The sequence below is a fragment of the Stegodyphus dumicola genome, chromosome 11 (assembly GCF_044657685.1).
Source record: "Stegodyphus dumicola isolate Sdum_Otavi_A_Nest chromosome 11, ASM4465768v1".
Classification (NCBI taxonomy): domain Eukaryota; kingdom Metazoa; phylum Arthropoda; class Arachnida; order Araneae; family Eresidae; genus Stegodyphus; species Stegodyphus dumicola.
In genome coordinates this window covers 94,672,077-94,690,027 of record NC_140778.1, presented here as the reverse complement: position 1 = coordinate 94,690,027, position 17,951 = coordinate 94,672,077, and the positions used below count along the sequence as shown (strand labels likewise).

At 34.1% G+C, this 17,951-nt stretch overlaps 1 protein-coding gene across 2 annotated transcripts in view; it reads left to right on the top strand.

Annotated features, from left to right (window-relative positions):
* The window catches only part of LOC118194239 (MAM and LDL-receptor class A domain-containing protein 1-like), a 458,361-nt gene that overhangs the window by 64,940 nt on the left and 375,470 nt on the right, over nucleotides 1–17,951 (top strand). Inside the window, exons 9-12 of one of the 2 annotated variants that reach the window (XM_085827015.1) lie at nucleotides 537–674; nucleotides 4,131–4,273; nucleotides 9,897–10,013; nucleotides 14,015–14,135. In XM_085827015.1, coding sequence (XP_085683141.1) covers nucleotides 537–674; nucleotides 4,131–4,273; nucleotides 9,897–10,013; nucleotides 14,015–14,135 — 519 coding nt within the window. Of the gene's footprint in view, nucleotides 1–536; nucleotides 675–4,130; nucleotides 4,274–9,896; nucleotides 10,014–14,014; nucleotides 14,136–17,951 lie in introns of those variants that run through there. The other variant, XM_085827016.1, reaches the window with a different exon arrangement.

The window sequence follows — 17,951 nt, the reverse complement described above, 5'->3', positions numbered from 1 at the left end:
AACATCGATGTAAATAGACAATTATCGCCAAGCTGGCGATGTTTTTTGGAGCCAAATTTTTATCAACAAGTTTGCTACCATTTGACGGCATTTTGGTTCGTTCCCTTGATAACTCTTATTGCATTGTAATTGAAAAAAATGTAATTGATCCCTACGTATAACTGTAACCGTACCTGGTCCTCATATGCCTTCCACTAATTTTGGGAAGTAGAAGATACTAGAGATTTCTCGCCGGCCGGGCGAAAATTATATAAGACCGGAGAGAGCATCAGTTTGTCATTTTTCAGTTCTAAGTCGGCATCGTGTATTGAAGTACTTCCGCGTGAGCTTCGCACTTCAAATGGGCTTTGCATTGCATTGTGTTTAACGTTCTTATTAATTTTTGTGGAAACTTTCAGAACTGTAAAGTTTTCCTTTTGAGAAAATATATTTTATCAAGGTATTATCAGTTCTGTGTGAGTTCAATTTATTACGAACCCTTACGCATGCAACAGTACTCATACAGTATCATTCACAAGTCCCTTTTTTTATTACAGGTTCTTGTGATTTCGAAGAGGGTAAGTGCACTTGGGTTGATGGTGACGGCAATTACACTTGGATTAGGAAAAGAGGTAACTCTAAGGCAAACAGGGAGACAGGTCCAAGCATCGATAACACACTAGGAACTGGAAACGGTAAGATATTTTATGTAGCTTAGCATCTCAAATAACATAGAAACGTAGAAAATTATATTTTATACAATTTTAGATTTTATATTTTAATTCGTGGGTTAGTAAAGGAAACCAGCTCTAATCTAAATGCTTGGCTATCCCTGATTATAAAATGTACATTAAAAAAAAAAAAAAAAAAAAAAAAAAGCCGCTTTTTAACAGTTAATGTACCATACTAGTGGGCAAGTCTGCGAGCCAAAGCAAAATTTATAAATTGTATCTAAGCCTATTTTCTTTTGGGGGGGGGGCGCAGTAAAGCGTTATTATTCCATTAAGTCTTTAAAAAATAATGAAAGTAGTTCTTTACCTCTTTTTAAATCGCTTTTCCAGTTTCTAAACTGTATCGAGTAGTGACTGAGATATGCCTTTCGAACACAGGGGTGTTGAATAAATTCGTATTAAGAATTTATTGAAGAAAAATTAACTTACCTAATTTTTTTACTTGCATTTTACAGCTTATAAAGGCACCCAAATGCGACAGAGTTTAGTGGCTGTGACTACAGTACCGAGGCGCCTGGATTCAAATCCCGGAGAAGGCATGGGTGGTGTTTGTAAATGTATACTGTCTTTGTGACTTGGGGGCGCTGTTAAAAAATGGCGAGCCGGAAAAGTCCGTGTAGTATCTGGCGACTGTTTGGCGATCAACAGAGCGTGCTTGGCGCGTGTAGCTTTTCTCCAAGAAGGGTTAATGTATTTTATGAGAGATGCATGTTAGCCTCAGAAGAGAATGGTTGTAGATTTCACTATGCTGTAGGAGCGACGTACTGCTCTGAGTTTACTATTATGCTTTGAACCATATTTTTAATAAATGCTCGTTTCGACTTGTTAAATGGTGCCTTATTGAACCATGAAGCCATCACAGTCCTTTTGCGTGGTTTGCTGGCAGGGAGAAAAGGATGGAAGACCTTCGGCCCCATCCTCCCGGGTGTAATCTCTGAAAACTGGAGTCGAATTGAGCAAAATCATACTATCACCTACCTATATGGTGCCAAAGGCTCTTGCCAACTATAGACATAATCTTGTAGTCCTTACCACGATAAATTTCGTGGACTTGTTCTGATGAGGTCAGACAAGTGAGATTTGTCACAGCATAACAACAATAGCTTATAAAAATTTAAGCATACCTCTTATATAGGCATGACATCAGACTGTTTAGCGCAGCGGTCGTCAACCCTTAGAACTTCACAGACCACTGCATATATAATTTTATATTTGGAGGACCACTAATATAAATTAAAAAACTTAAATCAGACCTTAAAAACAACATATTAATACGCAAAAAACTATACTCAACTTTCCAATGTATGTAATTCTAATTTTCATTTGTTAATATAATTTTCGAAACATTTGGTGTTCAGCAGCACGCCTTTATGGCAATTCTTCAGGCTACGCCCCTGATTATGAATAACAATTAAAACACTATTAACATCTCACTGATACACACATTTCATTATTCACATTGGAAAATTTCATGAAAATTACAAAAATCTCACCTTCTTGTACACTTCACATTTCCGTGTCACTTAAAAGACACTTCACAAAAAGCAAGAACAAACCGGCAAATGCAAAGCAATATGAATAAACTGAAAGTGTTATGCCGCCAATTTTTAATTATTGTAAACATAATAATCATCACTTTCTCAACAATGGCGCAATCTATCAACAGTTAGACAAAACAAAAATGGAAACTTCCAGTGATGCAATTAAAAAAAACGCAGATGGTTCTCATAAAAATCCATCAAGTTGCCTATTGATACGGAGAAAAATTGTGTTATTAACAATAGCATATGTTTGTAATTCAAAAGGAAAGAGAATCCAGTCCGCGCTATTATTGATAACAGCAGCATATCCGTGGATGCCAACTCTCACTTTCAAATGTCGCTAGATACACCTGCAAAAGTAACTAAAAAGTCGTTAAATTCAGAAGGAATTTCACTAAAAGAAGTAGCTAACATTAGAAAAGTATAATCCGTATTCCATAATAGGTTTTGTTACTCGTCATTTTCTAAACTGAATTTTCATAAAAATATAAGTAATGTCCCAATTTTTCGGCGGACCATCAAAAAGTTTTCACCGGCCACCGGTTGGCGACCGCTAGTTTAGCGGACCATTAGTTTGCTTCCAAATCAAGATGCAGTAACCTCAGTCAAGGGAAGAAATGTGTTGCTAAACTATCTCCTTGGCACGACTCCGTCTGCACCCTTTTTTGAACAGGTGCTGTGTTCATACTCGTATATCATTTTACTTTTTCATAAAAGTCAACTGACAAAGGGTAAGGAAAAAAACTGGTTAATAAAACGTTAGACCTTGAACGCAGAAATCGCTGCAACCCTGAAATATTCCGCCTTATCGGTCAATTATGTTAAGACTTAAGAGCATTCGAGAAATTGAAAAATTTCAAAATAACAGTTTTGAATGTCTCTTTAATTAGAAGTTGAAATTTTTATTGATACGAATAAAAATAGTTTTTAGTGTAATGCAATTGTTTGAAGTAAGGACATAATATTGAAATGATTATTAAAAATATTGTTACGAAATGCTCACCTGCGGTAACATAGCTTCCCTGCAAAGAGGTTTGGGTTGCCAGAAAATTGTAAGAAAAGGCAGAGTTACCAAATTTGGCTCGAAATCGACCATTTGGCGACATATGGCAACACAACTGGTGATATGCACTAGATGGAGCGAGAATATTCTACAACGCATTCTTGGCTGTTTTCCTCGAGAATGTTCTGAAGGTAGGCTAAACTCTATCTATACCCTGCCTGTACGCGAAGTAGGAGTATCTTGAGTTCAGTAAAAGTATCTTGAATTTAATGGCAGTCACTTGAGTTCAGAGATTAGCTTGAGAGAGACCGAACCGAGTCGGGAGTTGTACTTTAGTGCTTTACTATGATGCTGTCTTCATTGCTGTAACCTGAGAGCTGTGTTATTTATTGTTTCAGTGTGTTTAATGTAGTCGTTGGGAAGACTATAAAAGTGTTTTAGGAACTGACCGGAGTAATTACTTCCGAATAAATTGTGTTCTGATTCTTCATCGAGTGTTGTTATCAATCACTCCAAATCTACGAACCCGTAGAACTCAACAATATTTTATTCTCTTCCCTGATTCAGATGAATATATCGAGTAAATTATTCATGTTGAAGAAAAATTACTCATACGTCTTTAAAACTTAAAAAATAAATATATTGAGATATGAAAAATGCTACAATATTTACTAAAGTTAGAAAAGCATATAATTATCATGTTAAAAAGGTAAAGAAAGATTTCGTTGTATGTCCGTTTTTGTTAAAAATAAAGTCAAGAACTATAAAAATATTTTTTTCCGAAAATTTGTCTGTAAACTAGATAGTTTCATTACACAGATATATCACGAAGTGGTTTAGACACATAAAACATTAACAATGTTTTTGCATCTCTAGGAAACTACGTTGTCGTCAGTACAAATGACAAAACACCAGGTGGAACAGCTGACCTCGAAAGCGAGGTCTTTCCTCCAGGAGGTAAAGATTTGTGCCTCAGCTTCTACTATTACCTAAAAGGACAGAATGTCGGAAAGTTGGCAGTAAGTGTCAACACATTCCAAGAGATCTTCTAACTTTACTTGCTAGTATTGTCTCATAACTCATCTCCTTGGAGTGATCAATCCTTTTAGTGATTAAAAAGCGAATATAGAAACTTTCAGATTTTATATTATACCGACATTTTTTAACGTTTTGTCTGTTACCTTTATTTATTAAATATCTTGTTCTCCGCACTTAAACCATAAAATTCAGTACAAGAGCAATATCGTAAAATAATTTTAAAATGAGTATATCTTTAGAATTTCTGATGCACAATCTCGCGCGCTGGAGATAAAAATGTTTTTTTTTTTTTTTTTTTCTGTGTAATGTTGCCATTACTCGCTTTGAAATCCTTCAGTTTGTTAATCAAAAACTCCTTAAATTCAAATCAAAATATGAAATCGATAATAAAACAAATTCCAAATGCCCATATTTTTTCGCAGGAGCATCACGTTATTCAAAATTGGGTGGTATTCAAAGTACCATTGTTTTATCACATTGCGAGAAACATACATACATTTATACAGATTCTTCATTATTTAGTTTCTTTAAATATAATATAGGGCAATAATGGTGGCAACAATTTGGAAAGAGAAACAACGCTTGCAGTGAATCGACGCAAAATGCCGAAACGAATTAATAGTCCTTCTGGGCAAATTGCCCCTTTTTACTGAAAAATCTGAAAGCTTTCAGAATTTATATTACGCCCAAAGGGGCGTTTTTTAACGGTTTGTGTGACAGATTTATTTATTAAATATTATGTTCTTCGCACTTAAACCATAAAATTCAATTTAACAGCCATATCGCGTAAAATAACTTAAAAATGAGCGTATGTTTAGAATTTCCGACACACAATCTCGCGCGCTGGATATAAAAATTTTTTATTTTCCGTACAGTGTTGCCATTGTTCGCTTTGAAATCGTTGAGTTTGTTAAGCAAAAATTCGTTAAATTTTACAAAATATGAAATAGATAATTAAACAAATCCCAAATTCCGAATTTGGGCTTCCAGATGCACATATTCGAGTGGAGGACTACTTTATTCAACATTATAGGCTCTAGTTATAGGTTCATAGGCTCTAGATAACGTTTGTTCACAGAGCGAGAGACATATATACATTCATGCAGATTCTTCATCATTTAATTTCTTTAAATATAATGTAAGGCATATATTTATATTTATTTATATTGCAATGCATATATTTTTATATATTTATATTTATTTATATTGCAATGCATATATTTATATATATTTATAATTATTTATATTGCAATGCATATATTCATGTATATTTATATTTAAATTGTTATATATTTGGTAACAAGAATTTGAAAAGTAAAACGCCGTTATATAGGGGACGACGCAAAATGCCAAAACGAAATTAATAGCGCTTCGCCCCTTTGAGCTAATTACCATGCAATGTTTAGATTCAACGAAATCTAGAAAATAATTGTTGATTGATTTATATACTAAACCTTCTCTGAGACGATCGTTTACGACACTAGGTGATTCTGATAACTTACGGAGGCAAAAGGCTTAGCCCAGTAGCGATCTTCAAACTGTGTTCCACGGAGCTCCGGAGTTCCACGTATCCAACTTGAGGGTTCCGTGAGCCAAAATAGAACATGAAAAGAAAATCATAAAGCACTAACATTACTTTACTAGTGTTTAATAACTAAAAAATGTGCCATTAGTTATAAATAAGTTTTAAATATTAACGTGTGGTCATCATGCTTCAAATTGAATGACGTGCAATGATTTGCAAAAATTGACAGTTTTCTAAAAGAAAAAGAACTGAATTGATATGACAGTGAGAAAAATTATACAGTAGAGTAGATTTTTCAATTAAAAAAGATTATAAAAGAGTATTTCCCAGAAAAAAAAGCTAGGTATGATTGGATAAAAAATTCGATCGAATTCTGCAATAAATGAAAACGCTTCCCATTAAAGGAATCGATATATCAACAGATTTGTGTTTTAAAATCTAAATTTAAGCAAGAATATATCCTATGTGTTTGGTGGTAGATTCATGTAAAATACCCAGAAGTTTGTCATATTTCAATTTTTCGCAGCAGTAAACATCGAAGTACTATTCTTTGGAATAGTACTTCTTAATCTATAGTAAAAAATTCTTGAAGTTTTATACAGTTTCTTTACATCTGCCTGATTCTTTTGCAGAACTTATCTTTTTGAAAGTGGTTAAGTCTCTGATGAATGTCTTCCATACTCTTAAAATAATGACATATGAAATAACACTGCACATAAAAAATTTTAAGACTAATTTCATACAAAATTCAGTTTAATTCAATAAACGACTGCTGAAGCTCTATACAATTCTTTTACGTCTGTCTGACTCTTTTTGCAGAATTTATCTTTTTGAAAAGTGCTGGTAAATCTCTTCCTTGCTCTTAAAATAATGACCTATGAAGTGACACTACACATAAAAAATTTAAGAATAAGTTTATACAAAATTGAAAAGAGAATAAAATATGTTATTTTCTTAATCTCCAATAAATAATTCTTGAAGATCTATGCAATTTCCTTACATCTGCTTGATTCTTTCGCAGAGTTTGTCTTTTTGTGTAGTGATTAAGTCTCTACTGATCTCTTCCATACTATCAAAATGAAATGCCACATTGCATTTTGATAGTATGGAAGGTATACTAACCTTCATAGAAAGTATACTTCCATACTAACCTATAAAGTGAGGCTGCACCCTAAGGAAGAGCAATTAGTCTGCAGGCGCCATGTATGATGGAAAATATTACAGCTGAGCTCCTTTCGTTGTTATAAATTGCTTGGCGGGAATAGAATTATGTGACAAACATTATAATGTAGCAGAAACGAGTTATTAAATTCAAGTTATGCAGACCTAACTAGCTGAATTCTCTTCGAAGTCTGTCCAACGGAGTTCACTCTTTGTCAGTCAGAAAATCTCTTCTGATGAATTATAACTTACAATCAATAACTGTCAACCGAGTCTTTGCCCGAAATTTCCTAAATCAAAGTTTCTGCGAGCATAGTGAACTTTCCTCAGTCAAAGCAGATGACTGCCAAATCTTGAGACAAAAGAAAATACCAAGTTTCATCTGCAGTTTTAATTTTCTTGAAAAAATGAGGATTAATGTGTGCAATTTAGATCAAATCTTGACATCTGAAAATTTGATCTTCATTCTGTTCTGCAGTTAATGAGTTAGATAACACTTTTTTAAGATACTCCTCGACGAGTTTGTAAGTTGTGCCTTTAGTACTCCGCATTATGACTTGAAGAGACGCATAATAATTTTTCAGTAACAAGCAACAAATTTGAAGGTTTTTCGATTTTCTCTACATTCGAACCTGCGGAGGTCGATTGCTTCTGGATTCATCATCAACATCTTTACGACAATCGTGAAATCCACTGTACTAACGGATGATATCAAATCATTCCCGTATACTTTACAAAACCTCTCAAACCCGTATACCTTATAACCTCATTATTGCTCGCTGTTTAGCTTTCGACAAAGCTGTTTACTAAATCAAAGCAAACTTTTAAAAACATAAACAAAATCTGAAAGGTTTCCGAATTTAATGGTCGCCCAAAACGGATCATTAAGGTTTCTTACTTTCTCACTGAGCTCGTAGTCTCTGTTACATTCTCTACTGTACTCTACTGTATCTCTGTTACTATACTGTTACATTCATTCTATGACGTATTTTCTTCCTCCTTTAATAACCAAATGACTCCACAGAGGCGCTCAAACTAAAAAGTTGGTGGATGACAATTCGCCATGACCAGGATTTCGCGATGGGTCCCCTCTTCCTCAGTCGTCTTTTAAAATGGGGAACCGTATAAGTCATTTTCTCCCTCCTTTCCCTACGCATTTGTGGTGTAACTGGAAGCAAACTTGACGCCTATTGGGAGGGGGTCTGGAGTTCGAATCCTGGGGAGAACATTGAACATTTTTCACGTTCTTGACACAGATAAACCTAACGACTCTACAACTCCTATTACCCCATTTTGTTTCTCTTTAGCTTTATCATTAAGAGCCATATACAATTGAAGAAACAAATTAAAAAACTTTAAAAGCAGTGTAGCAGTATATGTTTAGAATTCAGGATGCAGCGTTAAGTGCATGGCTTTGTAATGTTCCAAACTAGAATTTACAGTAATATGTGTGAAACGTTGAGAACTGGTAAGCGAACAAGCGCTTTACTTCAGTAGCCAGAGAATAGAACTCAGAGTTGAATACCCTTTATTTCTCAAAATAAGAATTTAACAGTTAACCCCTTCCGGAAGTTTACAGCAAAGCCTCCACTTGGGTTTGAACTCAGGAATTCTAAGAAATAAACCTTAACTAAATTTACCTAAAAAGATATAGCCGAAGCTATCAAAATTCTACAGGACTTGGTCCCTTAACGTTAACTAAACGGCGAAGCTATCAAGGGCCTAAAGTACGGCCGAGCGTAAAAATAGCTTTAGAAGGTATAGCCAAAAGGAGAAAGCGCGCTGGTCAGAAGCTCTGGCTCTCTCACGAAGTCAGTAGAACTTCAAAGTTAAATACTTTTTCCTGCTTCATTTGTATTTAACAGCGATTCTGAAAACACGTTCTAGCAGGAAATTGTAAGCTGAAATTAGGGAAGATAGCACAGTGGCTTTACTAAAAATTAACTATTAAAACCTTAGGAATATCTTACAAGTTCATCGTACGAGTGTTCAGTTTTCTTACTAAGATGGCTTTACATTTTTTTTTGTCTTTTTATTATTAACGTTTTTTATGTTTACTGGCAATAAATTAAGTTTCATGTCATATTACAAATTACCATATTTGCCGGTGTATAAGATGCACCGGCCCATAATTCGCACCTTCTTTTTTATACGCATTTTTGAAGCATAAAATTTTGTTACTGATCATTATAGTGAATTTACTGTTATTTTAAAATAAAAGTAATGCAAACACAAAGCAACACTTTCTGCAAATACCCAATCTATCTGGAAAAGAACACCTTTTAATTTCCTTAGTCAAAACCCAGACACACATCTCCAGAGCTAAGTCACTTGAAACCTCTTCTAAATTACCAATGCCACACTTTTTAAATGATTTAACCATTGTCTCTGTTTTCACATCATCCCATGACGCTTTGACTCATTAACAAACTTGCGAAATACTAACTCCGAATAAACTGAGTATCGACGTATAAGATGCAATATTGACGTATAAGACGCATCCTGTTTTTCAGACCTATTTTCAAAGAAACAAAATGCGTCTTATACGCCGGCAAATAAGGTAGTTAAGTCCACTTGTAAATTTTTAGCTGCGTTTGTTTTTAATGATAATGAAAACCAGACAACTTTTACAACAATAAACGTTTTCTTCAAATTCTTGTCATAACTATTTTTTCGACAATAAGACTAATTAATTTAAGAGGAAAATATTCGCGGGTCCTGTGAAATTCCTTAGGGGTCCTCACGCAGCACAAAGACCTCCAGTTTGAGAGCACCGAATAGGGATTTTATGAGTTTCCTGCGTTTATTTTCATCTCCTCAAGTATAGTACTTCATTAGGAATATTACTTATATATGTTACGAGTGTGATACGATTTGTCCTGAAGTTACAAGTACCTAAAATTTTCGTTTTGCTTTAGGTGGTCCGAAAAGAAGGAAACATGTCCGAGTCAGTAATATGGCTACTGAAGACTCCAATGGGAAATCGCTGGAACAAGGCTGCTGTGTCTTTAAAACCAAGCGCTTTGAACAATCAGGTAAACGCTTCTGTAAATAATTCAGCTTTTGAGATGCAACAGTTTTTTCCCTTGGTTTTAAATCATATACCAACAGCTATATGAAACAGCTGGTATTATTATGGGATTATGATAAATGCACAAATTTCAATACAATAGATTTAGCAGACTGTTTCATTGTCCTTTTTTAGTACAGTAGTAATGCCGTTCCAGTATCACAATATAAAGAATGAGAATAAGTCATGCATTTGGAATAGAAAATAGTTATCATTATACATGCCACGATCATGAAACCAGGAAACTTATAGATTAATATTTTACTAACTTCACTATTCTACAATAGAACTCTTATACTATTATACTTTGAGCGGGAGAATGCATATTTCTCGTGGAAATATGCAAACCTTCCTGAAGATAGCATATCATCCACTACAAAGACCTGCAAAACACTTTTTCTAATAAACAAAAGAGAACTTTTGAATTTCCCGCATTAATTGCGGCTCCATTGCGGCCAGCCTGTCTAAGTTGGAATTCATCCAAGTTTCCATCTTTCCGAAAAGTTAACATGGCGTCCTTGACTGTCCTGAAGTATCTTTCTATAGCCGAATTCAACTGTAACACTTTATGTATGGGCAGTATAATACAAACAAGGTCTCTTGGATTACCAGTAATGGGGCATTTCACTTTGTTTCGAGTTGAAGACATATTTTGCTGATTCAGTTCATGTGCGTAGTGCACGGAGGCATGCTGTTACGAATTTTGTACATAGATATATGCAATTATATGAGAAATAAAATGTAAAGCGAAAAAAAAAATAAAGACACAAGCTGTGACGAAAAAGTAAGAATACAGGGACAAGTTCGTTAAATATTGAGAAAATGGGTATCTCAGTAATTTGGTGGGATATCGCCAAGCTGGCAACATATTTGGCAACTCATTTGTGTCGCCAAATTTGACGAGAAATCCCCGAATGTCGCCAAACTTGACGACCGTCTGGCGACATTTTGGTCCGGTCCTGTATCACCGTAATAGGTATTGTAATTGATCACTATAGTAGCTGTAACTATAATTAAAACCTCATGTGGCCTTCCGGTAATTTCGGGAAGCAAAAAGTACGAGAAATATCTCGGCGAAAGGGTGGGGGAACTATGTAAGATAACAGGATGGGGACCGGAGACAGCATCTGCTCACAGTTGTTGTTAGCTATTAGGTCAGTGTGAGTTCGGAGTACTGAGATACCTCCGGGTAGCTTTCCCTTTAGCAGCGCTTTGCATTGCTTTGTGTGTAACGTTCATAGCAGTTTGAAGTGTAACTGCTGATTATACTTTGGTATATTGTGAAGAGTTCTACGGCTATTACGTGTTTCTTTTGATAAAATAAATTTTAACAACCTATCGTCGGACCTATGTGCATTCAATCTATTACGTCCCCTTACGCACACAACGATACAATAAAATAGGCTATTGAGCAGAGGGCAGGGATTGACGCTCTGACAACAGCAAAACGGATGACGCAATCTTACGGGTGTTGATCGAATCAACCGTGGATTGCCGTGGTCGATATCCATGGATTGCCGGCTCGGGCCCTACAAATGGCTTCAATTTTATTATAAAATTTAAGTCGCATGTGTTTTATGGCGTGAAATTTAAAATATTATGAATAATTTTTTGAAGTGAATATTGATTTCTTTGCTCACATGCAAAATATTTTACACTTTTGTTAATTCAAAACGCAAATGTTTACAGCACTTCCGCATAATGCTGTAACTGACTGCCTACTGGAACGAAACAAGATAAAATCACGAATATTCTCATTCACAAAGGTTTACCTTGCTTATTAATGACTTGAAGTCCAATCTGGTCTTTCGTAACGCTTTTAAAATTCTATAAAATTAATTTTTCAATTTCGTTACTACTTTTGCCAACAGATGGCGCTACCTTTTTATTCGCTTTACTTCTATAGGGTGTAAATACGACCGTCGCTCAGATTTCATTGCTTCTGATGAAAAGGGACCTGTACCTCTTTGCCCTCAAAATCGATTGAGATCTTGACTAAATCCGCCTCAAACCCAAGTTGTTGCTTCCTAATTTTATGTTAGATTTTATTTGTAAACGAGCAATCAGTTTCATGTTTTAAATAACAACTAGATATAAGTAAAAACATCCATTGATACTTAACGCTCGTTTTTATTTAAAAGCATGAAATTGACGGAAGTTCATTTGCCGGCCGTATCTGAAATTTTATTTTTAATTAAAAACTTTTGATAATGATATGAAAAGTTGTTTTGCTTTCTAATTCTTCTTATATTTCTTACACGAAGGATTCGTGGTTTGGGATTCAAAATATCCGAGAATTTTTATGATCTGGCTTTAGAAAAATTTACGATATATTGATAAATTTCATGAATAAGAGTTGTGACGAACTACGGACTTAAGTTAAAATACATTTAATTTCATTGTAAATTCCTTTCAAGATGTCCTTCACAGCGTATTACAATGTTGTAAAAGGGCATTGTTTTATAATTTTTTTTTTAACTGGGATAATGTACACTGCGAAAAAAAGGGCGGGGGCAGTTCTATATCTCCCGTTCTACTGGACGGATTGACAAAATTCAACTTGCGTTTTTCATGTCTCGAAGGCACGACTTAGTTTTACGTATAGTATTGTTTTAATATAAGTATTTTGACACAAAATCGAACTTTTTCTGAAATGATGTAACAATTTTTTTTTTCCTATTTCGATTCTATATCTCAAATTATGCTAGACTGCCACGTTTTATTAAAAGCGCAGGGGTAGGTCTTAAAACATCAGCTCTCAAAATTTTAGCTGCTCCATGTTAATTGAATTTGGTATCTAGTTATTAATCTCTCTTTTTTTATTAAATTTTTTTGATTCTTCCTTTCATATTTCGAAATTTAGGTTCATTCCAAATAAAATTCTCCCATTTTTTATGATTTATTTTTAAAATTTGTATTTTTAAATAATTTTTATAAATTTTTCGCAAAAAATTTTGAATCATAACCCATAAAAGTTTTGCCATCATCTTAAAGTAGACGTATTTCTAAGCATACCTACAAAAAATTACACTTTTTTATTCAAAATTTCCGAAGATATACGTGAATTTATATATTTCGCGTTTGAAATTTGGCATATTTGTTGAAAGCGATAAAATATCAAATGTGGTTTAGACACTTTGCTAAAATTATTTGAAAGTAGGAACGAGTGGCTTTTTTTCCGCTCATTCACAATGTAAAAAGGTAGAAACGAGGTGTCTCTTTTTCCACTACAGCATAATGAAAGGGAAAGGAAAATAGGTTGCCATATATTAAGAAGTAATGTATTTCTAAGCATAGCTACAAAAAATTAGTTTTTTATTCCAACTCTCCTAAGATATACGTGAACGTACACATTGGCGCGTTTTGAAATTTGGTATTATGACGTTGCGTTATAATGCCAAATATAATGCCAATATATAATAAATATTATAAGCGGTTATAACGAAAATGTGATTTACGCACTTTGTTAAAATTATTTGGAAGATGAACGATGACTTTTTTTTCCGCTCCTGTGCAATGAAAAAAAGGAAAGGAAAATAGGTTGCTATAAATTAAAAAATCCGCTAAGTGAATTATTTTTGGCGCAAATGAAAAATATGCGCACAGATAAAGTTTTAAATTTCTCCGTGAATGTCGTACGAAATTTAATATTTAGGCATAATTTGAGTCGTAGGATGGAAATATAGAAAAAAAATGGCATGTCATTTCAGAAAAGTCCGATATTGTGTCAAATACCAACATTGCAATAATGGGCCATATCTAAGCCTAATTTACATCCTAAGTCGCGCCTTTCAAGACATGAAAAACGCAATTTGATTTTCGTTAATCGGCCCAGTAGAACGGGAGAAGCAGATCTGTTCCAATGTTTTCCCCCGCAGTGTTTGTTAATATATAGAACATATTATATTAATGAGTATGTCAATGATAATTGTTTCTACTATAATTAGACTTATTTCTTGGCAACAGGTTGTTTTCCGAGCTATAATTGGAACAGAAAAAGACGGCTTTTTTGCTGTTGATGACATTCGAATAAGAGCTGGCGAAAAATGCGACCTAACACCACCTGCAGCTGATCCCCGATATGAAGGTGTGCAAAACATATTTTTAATTCTAAAATTCATTTCCACTGCTTTGTATAAATTGCTGATAATTTCGGATGCATGATAATATTTTAATGCTTGTTGTTGTATATGTTGTAATTTGAAACAGGAAAACATTTAAGAAATGTTTACTCGACAATACGCTCAAAACTCAAGTGCCTTAGATGTTTTTTTTAAGATACAGGCATAAGGCGCAGATTCATCAAGAGATATGAAATACCATTTCATGCTACATTCGTATTCAGGAGAGTACATAAAGAAACGACTATACTTACTAGGTGTCCAGCGAAAGTGTCTCTGATTTCAACATTCCAAATCTCGGAAACAAACATCGATAGAGGAATACAACAAGCGGCGTATGTATTATGAAAGCTCTAAAATTGTTACATAGAAATTTCCAAATAATAGTTACAAAAACTGTAACCTTGAAACGTGATCCCCCTTGACCCTTGAAATCTGTTCGCAATCACCCCTGTCACCCTTGACCCTTAAAATCTGTTAGCCATCTGTTCACCCTTGAAACGTGAAAGGAGGTTAGTGTATGGAAATCATGCATTCCATTGAACAACGTGTCTTTCTGGTACTGGAAAACCAGAGGTTAGATCACAGTCTATGGCAACAAGGCGCAATTTTCAAACACGATTTAATGTTTCCAAAGGACCCAATGTGAAAACAATTCACAAGCTCTTTGCTAAATGTCCAACGGACAGGCAGCGGGACCCATGATCTGGCAGGAAGTTTTGGTCGCAGGCAAACTGTAGTTACGCCTGAAAATGCTGTAAATCTTTCGAAATTATTCAGCAAAATTCCAGATAATCCATCCTAAGAAATTCAGCAGAGACGGGTTTGAAGAGTTCCAGCAAGTAAAATATACTAAGAAGCAGCCTAGACGTGTTTCCATTCAAAAAAAAAAAAAAAAAAAAAAAAAAAAAAAAAAAATCCAGTCACCAGACGTCAGTTTACAGTGCCATCTGTTGGCAGTTTTTGTAACTATTATTTCTAATTTTCTATATAACGGTCTTACTGTTTTAAAAATAGATATACCGCGTGCTGTATTTATTCCCTTGTCTATCTTTGTTTTCAGGATTTTTAATTTTAAAATCAGGGACTCTTTTGCTGGACACCGAATAGCATATATGTCAGACATTAATTTGGTGTATATGTAGGTTGCTTATTGCTGAAAAACAACAATTGAAATTCTAATTGAAAATAAATAACATGAAAAACAATAATAATAATACGAAACACGAGAGCCGGATTTTTGCATGGAGCTCAGAATAATGTAACCCAAAATGCAGAATTTAACCAAATGTTATAATAAGCCATCGACTTACCTATATAATAAAAGTCTTTATTAGCAATGAAGTAGAAGAAAAAATATCCAGTGTCTGAATGAATAACTCCTGAACATTGGTACTTATTCGACCTGTCTGAATCATCACTAATAGCTACTGTATAGAGATTTTCGTGATTTGTATTAAATATGACGTAAATACGGACCAATTTCCGTTAAAAAGTTCTCTACGAAAACATTCCTCCTCTTAGACAGATAGGCATTGTTTTCTTTACTTTCAGCTTAAGTAACCTAATCTAACTTTGGCAAGCTTGAAAATAAAATTTTCGGAGCAAAATTTTAAATATATGAAAAATGTTTCTTTTCTAATTTTGGAATAACATAAGTAAGAATCTGAAGCTTTAATTCAAGTTAATTTTTTAGGTTTTCAATATGTTATTCGAAAAATTGTGTATGCACAGAAAATGGAAGTTGATGAACCTGAATCTATGGATTCTAATTTGGTTATTTTTAAATATTTTTAATTGATTATGAGTAAGTAATTAATCAATGATATTGCTTTGGAAGTGATAGCAATTTATTATTTACTCAAAATAATTTTCATTTTAAATTCAATTTGTAGTTTAGTAATAAAAGCAAGAAATATGTACATTTTTATGGGTTGCTGCTGATGTTACATTTCCATCGTATGACTTCCGAGGGTGGAACAATCACGATTTTTTGGCAAAATGCCATGTCGAAATAATAGACTGGCCCACCACGGTAGTTTTGTTGTTGGACTTCTAAATTAATACCGGTAGTTCGGTTAGATGTTTGAATCCTGCGAATACGTTGGCTGCATGGGCGTTTTAGTTATTTTCTCCATGTCTAACGTTTTAATACGAACCAGTTTCCCTTAGAAAGTCTTCCACGGAGGCATCTCTCCATTCCGTTCAATGCCTTAAGGCGGAACACGTAAATGATAATAATAGGCTATAAAGAATAAAAAATAAGAGATTAAAGTTCTGTTTCAGCTTAAAAGGCTTAGTAAAAGCATGAAGCAAAATGCAATAAAAATTAACACGAGGTGAACAAACGTTGTCCGGAGCTTTTCACGAGAAAGTGTTGTCCCTTTCCCTCCCCATCCCTAGGAAAAGAGACGGAACTTAGATATGCCTTTGCTCTAATTGGTGGTCTAAAGTAACATTAAACTATAAAAACTAAAAATAAAACACACATTTATTACTCTTCTTTGGCCAAAAAGCTGATTAACGAAAGGAAAAGTAAATAAAATATAAATAAATCTATTATACATTTAAACAAAAGAATTTTTACAGGTGATTATCTAGAAAAACTTATTAGGAATTTATTAATTTTTATAAAACTAGAATAATTTTATAAAAGGAATTAAGAAAAAATTCTAAAAGCTTTCAGATTTTGCATTACGTCCAAAGGGGCGTTTTTTTAACGTTTGGTGTGTTACCATTATTTATTAAATATCACGTTCTTTGCATTTAAACCATAAAATTCAATTCAACAGCAATATCGCAAAATAATTTTAAAATGAGCCTATCTTTAGAATTTCGGATGCATAGTCTCGCGCGCTGGAGATAAAAAAGTCGTTTTTTCCGTACAGTATTGCCATTACTCGCTTTGAAGACGTTGAGTTTGTTCATCAAAAATTCGTTAAAGGGGTTACAAAATATGAAATCGATAATAAAAATATTCCGAATTCCAAATCAGGGCATCCAGGTGCCCATATTCGGTGGAGGATTACATTATTCAAAATTTGATGGCTTTAGGTATCCTGGTTTTATCACAATGCGAGAAACATACATACACTTATGCAGATTCTTCATTATTTAATTTCTTTAAATAAAACACAGGGCGATAACATTTGGTGGCAACATCTTAAAAAGTGAAAGGGACATTTAAAGTTTTCCACGCAAAATGCCAGAACGAAATTAATAGCCCTTTGGGCTAAAAACGTCATTTTTCTAAAAGTGACCCGGAGCAGGTTCTTCTGGCTTACAAAATGCTTGCAGGTGTCACAGTCAAAGTTTTTACGATTTACGGGCAATAACCTAGTAATACACAAATACTTAGAGTGCTATATATTGAAGAGAAAGAAAAGGAATTCATCTTATGAGTTGTATGAAGACTGATGAAGTACTTCCTAATAAAAGTAAAATTTAAATTAAGTTTTCCTGTTGTAACAATTATTAGGTATTCCCGGATAACGAAATTTAAAAACCTATCCTGCGTTTTACCCAGTCAATCGTTCATGTCTTAACTAAATGTTACCTTAATCGTTACGCCATAAGAACAACTCAGGAAAATTTTCTTCTTAAATTGCAACTGTCGAAAGGCGTGTGAAACAGTCTACCAAGGACGACCTGGGGAGTGATGAGTTATTGTATGCTACATTTTAGTTTAGATAACCCTACACATTTTATTCGTGTGTTTTTTTTAAGCCAGAAATCGGAAAGACGAATTAAATCAGAAATTAAAAACAAATGAACCACGGATC